Consider the following 13,502-nt stretch of genomic DNA (forward strand, 5'->3'; position numbering starts at 1 on the left):
AAACAATCAGAAGAAGAAAAAATGAAAGGTCGTTCTTCAATTCACCCACAACTTATTGCCCACAAAGATCAATGACTATGGAAGAATATCACTTGCCACCGGATATACATTTATAATGTGCCCCTACTCTGTTTCATCTACAGTGGGGGGGGGGGGGGTTATGGTCATAGGGTCTTTCCATTATGGTCAATAGTTTTGTAGAAAATCTTTCTCCACTACTCATTTTTTCTGTACAGGAAAGAATATCATGTTTGTATCGGAACATTTTTTGATATTCCCTATTTCCCTTTCTTCGTATAACTCGTATACGTCTGTAGAGTGTACATATCTACTGTAGATAATGACAATTGCAATGAGTCACAGCGTGGTAACCTCACCATCTCTGTCATTCTATATTGGTTTTTATAATTTGAGAGAGAGTGAGTCTGAGAAAAATATAGGCAAACCTACACTCCAAATAAGATGTAAGTGGGGAAACACAGTGGGATGTAACGCTTGAATAGGGCATTTGCTTCTGTAGTTGTATCTAAATATCCATTTTCTTCACTAACTACATACATGCTAAATCTATTTAGTGATGACCTATCCAACAACTTGCCCAGGCTCACGTGAGTTGGTCTATGGTTCGCCCTTCTTGTCTGCTTAAAAATGACACGGGGTTTGATCCAGAGTCGCACATTCTGTATGGTGACGTGAAAGGTGAGTCCCCCGCCAGACGTGCAAAATCAGGAATTGATACACAATATGCAAAAGCCAAATCATATCCAATTGTCTACCCATTACGACACCCTCATCCACTCACCCCCCCCCACACCCACATACCACCCCTCAGACCTCCCCACACACCCACATGCCCACAACCTCCCACACACCCATACACCTCCACACACCCAAATACCTCCACCACACCCACATTCCTCCCACACACCCACATACCTCCCACACACCCATACACCTCCCACAACCATGCACCTCCCACACACCCATGCACCTCCCACACACCCACATACCTCCCACACACCCGCATTCCTCCCACACACCCACATACCTCCCACACACCCATACACCTCCCACACACCCACATACCTCCAACACACCCGCATTCCTCCCACACACCCACATACCTCCCCACACACCCACATACCTTTCCCACACACCACATACCTCCCCACACACCCATATACCCCCCACACACCCACATACCTCCCCACACACCCACATATCTCCCCCGACACACCCACATACCTCCCCAATACCCACATACCTCCCACACACCCACAAACCTTCACACACACTCACATACCTCCCACACACCCACAAACCTTCACCACACCCACATACCTCCCACACACCCACATACCTCCCACACACCCACATACCTCCCACACATCCACATACATCCCACACACCCACATACCTCCCACACACCCACATACCTCCCACACATCCACATACATCCCACACACCCACATACCTCCCACACACCCACATTCCACCCCTCAGACCTCCCCACACACCCACATGCCCACAAACCTCCTACACACCCATACACCTCCCACACACCCACATACCTCCCACACACCCACATTCCTCCCACACACCCACATACCTCCCACATGCCCATACACCTCCCACACACCCATGCACCTCCCACACACCCACATACCTCCCACACACCCGCATTCCTTTCACACACCCACATACCTCCCACACACCCATACACCTCCCACACACCCACATACCTCCCCACACACCCATGCACCTCCCACACACCCACATACCTCCCACACACCCATACACCTCCCACACACCCACATACCTCCGACACACCCGCATTCCTCCCACACACCCACATACCTCCCCACACACCCACATACCTCCCCACATACCCACATACCTCCCACACACCCACATACCTTCCCCACACACCACATACCTCCCACACACCCACATACCTCCCCACATACCACATACCTCCCACACACCCACATACCTTCCCCACACATCCACATACATCCCACACACCCGCATTCCTCCCACACACCCACATACCTCCCCACACACCCACATACCTCCCCACATACCCACATACCTCCCACACACCCACATACCTTCCCCACACACCCACATACCTCCCCACACACCCACTTCCATCTTATACTCACAGGGCTTTACCCTGAGCTGCCGAAGCCTTGCAGGACCCACTCGATAGCTCTGCCAATCTCTCAGGAATCTTGTATCCCTCCAATGCATCTGTTCTCCATTGTAATACTTATAACCGTAGAGACCTGGTATAAGGGTCTGTTCAATGTAGTTCCAGAATTCATCAGGCGTGCTCTGTGACAGGGCGCCGAAAGTCACCGGTTCTACCTGTTACAGAGTTATGCGATTAAATAGACAAAATATATATATACTTTTTCTGTCTCCTCTTTCTTTTTCTCATGTACTCCCAATTGTGTTGTCCTATCCATTACTTTCCGTGTCCTCTTTCCCCTTTAGCCTACATCTGACAAAACAATTACACGAAATCTGATAGTGGAACTGATATTTACGAGCTTTTCATATCACACATTTCATTATACTAAGGAATGTACAGAGTGTATGAATATTACTATTATGACATGAATTTCCTCACAGAGTGCTGAAAATTGTCAAGACGAGCAACTTAGTGGGATAATCAGGGCTTCATGCTGTTGTGTAACACATCATGTCTTGCCTGTCATGTACATAATGGATCCGGGGGTATACATTTTGTTTTTTTAGTACAAACTGAAACAGCCTTTGCCAAGGGATAAGTGCACCATGAATCCCAGTAGCATGAATTCATGAATGTATATTAATCAACCCTTAGTGGCTTTGTGAATCAAACAGTGACTTAGGACCAAGAGATCACCGGATGAAACCAAGTTTACTTAGTAAGTGCTCAATTGTAATAATTATAAATGCCCCTGTCCCTTCAAAATGAACTGAAGGCAAGGATGGTAAATATCCTCATATTTTTAACTCAAAACTTCTTCCTCATTACATCATGTAAAATGAACATTGCAGACCGCAGAACGGTTTTATCGAAATAATAGATGTCCACATCTACTTTAGATCTGCAGGGTAAACAAGATTGTCCGTTTATTTAGTTTTTATATTAGCAAAGTTTCCTTTTCAGTTAACAAACTGCTATTATAATACCTGAGGGACCTAAGATTGAAGATTTTAGTTTTGTGTGTGTCATATTGGCATACCAGCCAATCTACTTTTGCCACACTCCACCCAGGTGTAAATAGGCACCCGATATGCGAGATTGCTCCATATTTGGTCGCCAGCTATGACCAGGGTACTGAAGGGCTAAAAGCATCATGGCGTGACGGACATGTGCTTTAAGAAGCCACCACAATAATGATTTTTTTTTTTTTTTAATTTTTTATTTCTATTTCAGTGGGACTTGACGTCTTGACCTTTGGTAGCCTGAATAGACTGATTTGACACAATGAGCATGCATGCTTACCCCATCCACAAGGTAGTCGATGCTATCTCTCACGAATGTATTCCTGATCGTTTCAGACATAAGGAAGGCTTGAGGGTCTCTGTTGATGTAGGCCAGGTACAGGACCACCATCAAGAAGAGAGCGTACAAGAAAGCGTCCCGTATCACGCCCGACACCTGCATGTCTCGAAGACGTTCCTTGCGAGCCTCCTGCAAGATCTGCTTGGTTGGCGCAGTCTTGGGTCGTATGGAGTAGCCAGGGACTGCGGGGGGGAAAAAAGCAACCAATTATCGTATATCATTCTACAGTACAATTGTATTTTTTCAATATATTATTCCATTTCAGGAAGACAAAAATAGTTGGTCTAGACAGAAAATGTGAACCAAGATTACAAGGCTTGCAAAAATAGTATGGACTTCCTTATAAGTTTTATAGTTACAATGATAAAAGGATTTTAGGGTCATGTAGTATAAATAGAATTGGTGATAATTGAAATTGAAAATTGGTTTTACTTTTTTTTCTTTTGAGAGAGAGGATTTGAGAATGTGAGCGAGATAGAGAAATGGAAAGGAGAGAGGGTGTGTGGGGGTGGGTGAGAGAGAGAGAGAGAGAGAGAGAGGAAAAGTACCTTTCCCTGCAGTCAGCGAGTCCTCATGGAGATACTCTTCATCCGTCTGAAGTTTGTTGATTGTTTTGTCTTTGAGACCTTCAGCATCGGCATCGTTCATTTTCGAAGGTTTCTTGAAGATGATGGACACTATAAAAACAATGACTATCACCTGAAAATGATTTCCCAAAAGAAAAAGATAGAGAAATTGAATTGATTTACTAATCATTAAGGATTCCATTTGTTTTAATAAAGTGATGGTTGGATATGGAGAATTATTCAGGCTTTGATGAATTCTCTGCTTTTTGGAAGCTTGAACGTAAAACCCCTAACCCTGACATCATTTTAACACTATGAAAGGAAATGCACCAAAGGGGTCAACTGGAAATAAACAGTTTACATTACTTTAAGCTGAACTGCTGCAAAGAGCAGAAGAAATACATATGAATAAACAAACGAACGAATTAATAATAGGACAACTTTAATACTAAAACGCATGTAAACTTACATGTTGAACTATGTGAAAACCTAAATGTTTTGTTTGTTTTTTTACACTGAAAAATCTTTACCTCTCAATGAATCAATCATTAACATATTCGGAACACCTGAAAGAATATCTTAGCTACAGTTTGAAATTTTACACGACGTCAATCTCTTCATATTTAAAAACCTTAAGAAAAGCAATAGGAATAAATACCCTTTAATGGTTAGATGACTAATGTCAATAGAAGTATAATATTTTACTTCCAACACTTCTCTTCTTTATCTTAACTTCAAACATTATTACGTTTTAACGAATCAGCCATCTTACCTGCTTTTGTTGGAGAACAAATGCTGAAAGATATGGCCATTTACCGAAACTCCTTCTTTACTTTCAACTTATGTCATTCTTCCCACTCCCACCTACACGGACTCCTAACGTGATTAGGTCTCCAAATATTAAATTCTTACCTTCGTTGACTGGATGACCGTTGCTGAGTTAAAAAGAGGTGTGCTCACTGACCTTAACTCCTGCCTATAACCTTTTAATTCATCCCACTCCTGCCACTCAAATTTACCCGGTCTTGGTCGTACTCTTGATCACGACAAGTTAGAGCTATCTTACCTTCGCTGGTTGGATGATGAATGCCGAGCTGAAGAAAGACACAACCATGGACTTTAGCCACTCCTCTGCTTTCTCCTTACCCCACTCTAAGCTGTACAATACGCTGAAGAAACATGATATGAAGCATGCCACAAATGCCAGGGCGTAGGCAATGTAGATGGTCCAGTGGGGTAGAGGGTACTTCTTCTTGGCGGCTATGGCAGCAGCACTGGGCTCAGCTGGTGATGGGTCAGATGAAGGATCGGGTGGAGGTTGACCTACTCCTACTTCAACCTCTACTTGCTGATGAAAACAAGATGACAGTCTTCGTTTATTACAGGGTTTTAATGATCCTTATACTGTTCTATTTATAAGTTTTTTTTAAATATTTATTCTTTTCTATCATAAACAAAATAGCAGATAAAGATTAACATTTCACACACAATTACAAATAAATTTCCACATTTCATACATCATCATATTATATGATTCAGAAAACAATATTGAAGAACAAACTCATACATGAATCAAGCCTATTTTGTTGATCCTGTAAGTAACATTTTCAAGTCCTGTTTTTGATAGATCTGGTTAGAGAAAAGTTAATAATCAAAGAAAATGAAAGAAGAGACAAGAAGAAGACAAAAAGATGAAGATACAATCTTCTTAAACAATAATTAATCTGCAACTCATTTTTATAATCTTTCTAGAAATAAGTTACTGAATTTTTAAAATCACATCAGTTCAAAATGGCATGGATTCCTGTTAGATTCTCACTGATTGAAATAGCTTTTGTAAGGTCAGCTAGTAAACTTTGTATCATATGAAAATAGCATGTGAATGGCTCTAATATCCCAAGAAAAGCTATTTACCACATACAACAGGAAGATTAATATTGGTTTAACATTAGAATATTTGGCAAATTTTGTCTTCATCCATCAGAAAATAGTTTTCAAATTGTTGACATACCAGACAATATTTGTAATCAGGACATCCGTTGCATATAACATTAAGAGAGTAATCTGACATAGAAGTTTGACAGAGGTTTTTTAAAGATTTATGGATCTTTTACGATACGATTGCCACCTTAGTTATCATCTTTCAGTCAGAAGTTGAACAAAAAGCAGGATATCTTCCTATGTATTTGCCATCTATAGATTATCTGCTATGTGGAATAAGAAAACATTACTACAATCAATCCATTTTTTTTATTATCTTGTACCTTTTCAGATATGGCCATATCATGGCGTTTTTCCTCAAAGCTCAACTGTTCGATGGACTTCTCCCCTTTCTCTTCTTCTTCATGGTGAAGATTCTCCGGATAAGGGCTATTAAGGGGTCAGGTGCATCGGGGTCAAGGGGTCGCGCCTTCCGGAATATTGGGCTATGATTAGGTTGACAGGCATCACGATCAGAGAGCTTATGAAACCTATAGAGATCTATGTGAAGAGAAGAACAAACAAGCTTACTGTGAGGTGAAGATCTTAACAGCTAATGAATTTCAATTTTTGAATACTTTCATATTTTAAAGAAATAACAAAAAGAATGGCAGCCAGTAACTGATAGCTTGAGATTAACCGGAAAAGATTCTACCTAGAGAACGATATTGGAGTGTGTGTATTCACTAATCAAGGAAAGTTTCAACTAAGGCCCCAGGACTGCAGGAGCGACTCTTTCTTTTTGGCTCTTCAGGCTCCAGCTTCCAAGGTCTACAGGTAAAACATTGTGCACCTACTAGTAGGCCTAATACAAAGAGAGTTAATATGTTTCTTGGCATGGTTAAAAGAATATTTGTGACAACAGAGAGGGAGTTTATTGTCCTCAAATTAGACTGGATTCTTAGCCAAATCTGAGAATACGACAGACCTGTTGAGGCGTAACCGTAATTGGTCCAATAATGATTGCCTGTGAGTTCGCAGCCGTTGTCTCTGTCTTGTAAAACATGGCATTGGCTATCATGGAGGTGTACAGGAGGGTAATACAGCAACACAGTCGCTGGCATCGATTGAATGAACTCCTTGTTGGGCGACTGAAGAGGGAGAACCACAAGTGCTGGTCGGACAGGTTCTTTCGCCCGCTTGTGAAGACGAGTTGCCCGACCTAGCAAAGAAAACATGATACAGGGATGACATATAATAATAATAGCGATAATAGTTATAATAATAATGATTATAATAATGATAATATTAATATTAATAATAATAATAATGATACTGATGATAATAATGATAATTATACCAAAAACAAAATAACAAATAACAATAGCACGTGATAACTCCATATAGAAGGCTCCTTTCATCTATAATCATTTATTTATTTATTTACTATTGTGCATATACATGTCCATTTATGTTTTGGTAAGGTCGTAGTAAGAATTCTACTGTTGTGATTTGGTAGTGTACACATTTTTCTGCTTACCTGAGTCAAGTCTTTCTTGCTGGCTACAAACAATGTCCTATCTACGTCACCATCACCCTGTTCAACAGCAAGCCACTGCTCACATAGAAAGAAGAACCTGCAGATTGATATAATCAATATAAAATTCTTACGATAATCTTCAAACAATGTAAAGGTCTACCGTCCTTCCCCACTATGTGAGATTGGCGGTCTTCATGCTCTTCATGCCTGAAAATAATTACCTATTTCAGCAAAATTATTGTTGACTTCAATTAATAGAGGAGCCTGCACCTTGGATTGTATTTTAAGAGAAATCTGGCGCCGTCTCAATCTTTTGAATCAGTCCATCATCATGAAATCAATAGCCATGAGACAGTAAAATGTCTTCATCTTTTACAACCACACTTCATAATCACAGTATTGACTATACAGGGAACACACATTCCCTTCACTGGTGGCATGTAGCTTGGGTCTAGTCACTGAAGGGCTGCTGGTGAAATGGGGGGGGGGGGGGTGGAGGCACTGGTCTTACCAGGTGAACTAAAATGCGGGAAAGGTACGAGTCCTTTGAATAAAGAAATGATGGAGGAGCGGTCTTTACCTCCATGTCGTATTCTACAGTTTTGAACAAAGATTAAGGTTTTGCACAGGTGACAGGGATGGGCAGGGATTCAACACCTCAATCTTCCGGGTTGAAAGTCAAGTGAAGAATTTTTAGGATATCCTTTTTTAAACAGGTCATTGATGTAAACGGACAATGTATTAGTGCCTCTTAGACCCAGTGGAGAAACTTTCAGATTCACTAAACATGTGGTTCTATCTGTATTCTTAGTGTTATAGTGTTCATTGTGTTTTGGCGAGTTCTTAGTCATGGTACTTACTCTTTGCCTGTCTGTAGGTCCATGACCGCTACCTTGGACAGGAACCAGCCGGCTTGTCCCCCTCCACCCGAGTTATCGTGCCAGATTCGAACATAGGCGAGGAGACCCAGAGGTCCGGCTGTCGTCATCAAGAAACTGTTGATGCTACCACTTTGAAATATCTGTAAAAGGATGATACCAGTCTCGATAGGCTCGTCCAGAAATGAAGCGCCAAACGCGGCGGTGTTTTTTATGATGACTTTAAATGTAATGCGCTTCTCAATTCACACTTTCATAAGAGGTAAGTTAGTGAATACGCTTAGGACCTTTGCTGTGCACAGAACTTTGCCATTCATTTACTTTTAAACATAACCACCTTTTCTTGTCTTTCTTTATTTTTTGCGGTAGTTTACCGCATCGTCATAACTGAACGAGCCATTATTTATAACAATCTTCTCTACAGAGTAAATCATTGGTTTAACTGGTGAACATGATGATAGAAGGTGACCCAACATTTGATCTGCTCCGGGCTTTTATTATTTCTTCAAAGAGTACGCTTCGGGTAGCAATTTTTGCTAAGTTAATTAGTTTTGGGTTTAGTAGGGTGAGGGTTAGGTAAAGTTTTCGGTACAGGGTGAAATTAAAAAGTCGGTAAGTGATGGAAAAGGATAAGAGCAGTGTATGTCGTAGAACCTTTACAAATCACGATTTAAACACACGCAGCTCATTCAATGCTGAAATCACGTGCCATTAATTTTGTTTAGATTTTTAATAAAGAGAAAGAGCGGGAAAAGAGAGAGAGAGAGAGAGGAGAGAGCGAGAGCGAGATGGAGAGAGAGGGGGAGGGGAAGAAGGGGGTGGGAGAAAAGTGACAGAGAAAGAACGAGAGGGAGAAAGAGAGAGGTGGAAGAGAGGGAGAGAGAGAGGGGTGAGGAGAGATAGGATGAGAAGAGAGAGAGATGAGGGGAGAGAGAGTGTGTGTGTGTGTGTGTGTGTGTGCGTGTGTGTGCGTGTGTGTGTGTGACCAGAGTGTCTTACAGGTCGTTTAGGATCATCCAACACTCTCGCTCCGGTATCTGCATCCTCTCCTGATATTATGATACCAACATTAGATTTGGTCCCAGCTCCTGGTCTTACTCCCGTTTCCACGGTAACCTGATACCCATAGGTATGCGATGGGTGGTTGTCACTCAGAGGAGTTACGCCCCACTAAAAAGAATATCATATATATACAACAATTTAAATAGACTGAAACCATTGATTTATATACAAATTTTCATGTATTATGAGTCACAATTGTAAAACTCCGCATGCACCTTGCAAAATAAACTTGTTTGGAATCTTATACCGATTAGTATCAAACGAGTTCGAATCTTGTCTCGATTTATCACATGATCTACGTACGTACTAAAATAAAGAGTGCATAGCATCAAATTGGACAACAATTAACTTAGTGTTTTATAAACTTCAGCTTGATAAATTTGAGGATTGGACAAGTCAGGCTATTAGAAATAACCTCATGAGTGGAAAAAAGATAAAAGAACGAATGTGAATATAGTTTGAATTGCTCTCTTCACTGCCCCCATTCTCTATTTTTTTTCAATTTTCATTAAAACCAACTCCGATTGGACTGGATTTCTCCATTATTCATAAGATGTTGGGGTGAGAAAGCGTATCAGGACAATTACCCCCCAGAAAATTACCCCCGAGGACAATTACCCCTCCCCCCCCCCCCCCCCCCTCCCCCCCCCCCCCCCCCCTGTTCGTTATTAAGGGAAGTACAGCCTGATAATAAGTTGGTTAATAATAAATAAAATTTAAAAAAACAGTTTTTATTTCGGGGGTAATTGTCCTGTGGGTTAATTGTCCTGGGGGGGGGGGGTGTGTAATTTTCCGGGGGGTAATTGTCTTTGAGGGTATTTTCGGGGGGGGGGTGATTGCCCAGGGGGGTTATTATTGTCCTACATAACCGTGAGAAAGACAGATACAGTGGGCGGAATGAAATACCCTTCAAACTCACTTTGATGATGTCCTGTTTGTCTTTCCTCCTGGCATAGATGAGGAGGAGAAGATAGGCTGACGTGAAGCCGATGATGGTTCCCATGGCAGCAAAGTTATCCAGAATATTCTTGTCAAATACCGTGCTGAAATCAATCTTGTTGGGTGGAACGAAAAAAGAGGCTGCAAAGGATGTCAGGTGATTGCATAAACAGTGCGTATCTCTGCTAGTTGTCTTAATACCGGTCTACATAGAAAGGGAGAGAGAGAGAGAAAAGAGGATGAGAGAGAAAGAGAGAGAAAATGTAAGCATTCTTAAATAACCACCGTCTGCATAGAAGACCCTCTTTATCTATAATTGTATTCATTTATTTCATTTACTTAATTGTAATAATAATAATATTGAATATTTATATAGCGCACATATTATCCACCATGCATGGTGCTCAAGGCGCTCGGCGCTCACAGCATTCATTTATCTACCTATTTAGTTATTAAGTTAGTTATTTTTTAAAATGTTAGTAAGTTCTTTATTCAATCAAGCTAGGTTCTATGGTGGTCTATACAGGCAAGAACATTGGCAAGTGCCTTGACACATGTATAGAAAGACAGAGGGCTTTAAACCACCAAAATTCTCATTATGGACACTATTTTGTTCCCCATTGCCTGGTATGGCTGCAAAACATGGCGAGTTGGAAAGGCAGATATAAGAGAATGTTTTCGCTTTTTGAGAGGTGGTGTTGGAGGAAAACGATGAGAATATCTTGGATTGAATGTACAACCAATGAATCTGTTAGAAATCAGATGGAAAGACACGCTACCCTGTGTCAAAAGATTAATCGAGGCAAATTTAACTACTTTGGCCCCATGTTGTAGAAGGAATGATGATATTACTATTGAAAAGATAATTATGCAATGATGCACTGATTGTCAAAGAAGATAACGCAGACAGAATCTTAAATGGACAGCTTTAATACAGGTGTATTACTCGTCTCTGCCTATTGTATAGCTCAAGACAGAACATTGTGGAAAACCATTATCATAAGTGTCAGGTATGACTGTTTGGTAGGAAGATGACGACACGTGTGTTAGTTATTTAGTTCGTTCATTCATTAGATATTTAGTATTATTAAATGTTGGCAAAACCCGTTTTCCTACCAACAGATTTGTTAGACACCAAATACCCCATACTTCTTAAAAACATACAAGCAACACTTGTAGATGACGCAACTCTCAACCTACGTAAGAGCCATCACTTTTCCAATTATCCTCTGTTAATGTTATCGAAGAAATTGCAATACATGCATTGCATGGTTACTGAACCCCCTATTTTATTTATCTTTTTTTTTCTTCTTCTATTTATCGTTGCAGGCTGGATAAATTAACTTTTTCTGCTGGCAAATATGTATAAGAACTTTCTGGCAACACCTTAACTATCATCCTACCCAACAACCGTCACTCTTCCATTCCTCCGTCTCACTATCGAAGAATATACAGGACGAGACATAGGTACTGAAGTTGTAGGCAAGCTCGATGTACGTGGTGTTTTCTTCGCTGGGAAGTTGCACCCCAACAGCCTCACCAGAACACTGCGTTGTCGTCGAATTCAGCAACTCAAATTCCTCATCAGAACCTGTTCATCAAACAAAAACCCACATTTTTTATTTTATACTTGGTTAATTTCGTGAAATGCTCGTAGAATTCTAAATTTTTCGGGACCTTCACCAGATTTCAGGAGAAGAAGGCATTATTCTAGGATAAGGGATCCTTTTCCCTAAAGTAAAGATGATTATTATCGGAATATTAGGGACGTTTTGTTAAGTAAACAAATCTCTGGAAATTGAAAGAAAAAAGTGGGAATTCTATCAAACAGTTTAATCAAAACGTCGCAGAAATACCCTAGAAGCGGGTAAACACAGCGGTTCAAACGCCCAAAAAGTTATCCTTGATGAAATGGGTCTTTGAAAATGAGGAGCCTGTGTTTAACAATCCACAATACTTGTTTTTCACGGTTTAAGGGGTTCTATAAAATATCCTCATCTTTTTTGATAAACACGGGGCCTAGTTTGGAATTTTAAGGCAGGCACACATTTTTGTAAAATAGCAAGAACATCCTCACGCTCGAATTATGAGTATACTTTATGAGTAAAATATATCTTGAGTAAAATAAACCTTGAGTAAAATAAACCCTTATAAATCCTTGTGAATAAAATTATACATTATAAGTGAAATATATGCCTAAAGAGTAAAATACACCTTATACCTAATAAGTAAATTATACCTTGTGTATAAAGACCATAAGTTATGAGTAATATATACCTTAAACCTAATAAGTAAATAATACCTTTTGAGTAAAATATACCTTAAGGGTAAAATATACCTCATGAGTAGAATATACCTTATACCTCATGAGTAAACTATACATAAAGAGTAAAATATATTGTGCTGTGTATACCCTATGATTAAAACAATATACCTTTATGAGTAACATTTTACCTGCAGGCATGATGCCAATGACGTATGACCCATTTCCACAGTGCTCTTCCTTGGTGAGAACAAACGTGTTGCTGATCTCTTCTGTCGAGGATTCCTCCAAACCTTCAGTTCCATTGATGACCCGTGGCAACCGCTTGACCACATCGTAACTGGTATCGAGAGGAGCGGACTGCAGCTTGGCGAACACCCATAGACCATCGGTACTGTCGCTTCGGATGATCGCTCGGAAGTCTTGATCGGGTTTGGTGATGTTGAACCGGTGGTAGGACATCGGGGACTTCTGGGAGATGTTGGCTCGTATCTCCTCCGTCTCAGGGGGCGCCGTGTTTGTCTTCATGGTGAGGCTGATGGGTTCCTTGGTGCCCGAGACTACCAATTTGTTTTTATTTGCTGTCTGGAACTCGATGGTAGTGACACCTGACCCGATGTCACCACTGCCTCCGCCGTAGCTTAAGGGATTGGACTCAGGAAAGTCGACGACCTGAAGTAATAATAATAATATTCCGCTTATAAAGCGCTTAATACAATGTCTCTAAGCGATTTACTACCCCGGTCATTGGATTCAGTGCTTGCCCGAACACAAT

At 40.7% G+C, this 13,502-nt stretch overlaps 1 protein-coding gene across 1 annotated transcript in view; it reads right to left on the minus strand.

The window, feature by feature from the left end:
• Positions 1-13,502, minus strand: part of REJ6 (receptor for egg jelly 6) — a 70,588-nt gene that overhangs the window by 28,175 nt on the left and 28,911 nt on the right. Inside the window, 16 exon segments of the mRNA NM_001098460.1 lie at positions 2,166-2,370; positions 3,500-3,741; positions 4,108-4,258; positions 5,192-5,473; positions 6,390-6,451; positions 6,454-6,546; positions 6,549-6,606; positions 7,034-7,267; positions 7,586-7,682; positions 8,446-8,606; positions 9,463-9,633; positions 10,445-10,669; positions 11,868-12,055; positions 12,919-13,111; positions 13,114-13,117; positions 13,119-13,399. Of these exon segments, the coding sequence (NP_001091930.1) occupies positions 2,166-2,370; positions 3,500-3,741; positions 4,108-4,258; positions 5,192-5,473; positions 6,390-6,451; positions 6,454-6,546; positions 6,549-6,606; positions 7,034-7,267; positions 7,586-7,682; positions 8,446-8,606; positions 9,463-9,633; positions 10,445-10,669; positions 11,868-12,055; positions 12,919-13,111; positions 13,114-13,117; positions 13,119-13,399 (2,647 nt within the window).

This window comes from Strongylocentrotus purpuratus, unplaced genomic scaffold (assembly GCF_000002235.5).
Source record: "Strongylocentrotus purpuratus isolate Spur 01 unplaced genomic scaffold, Spur_5.0 spur5_scaffold_14, whole genome shotgun sequence".
Lineage (NCBI taxonomy): Eukaryota > Metazoa > Echinodermata > Echinoidea > Camarodonta > Strongylocentrotidae > Strongylocentrotus > Strongylocentrotus purpuratus.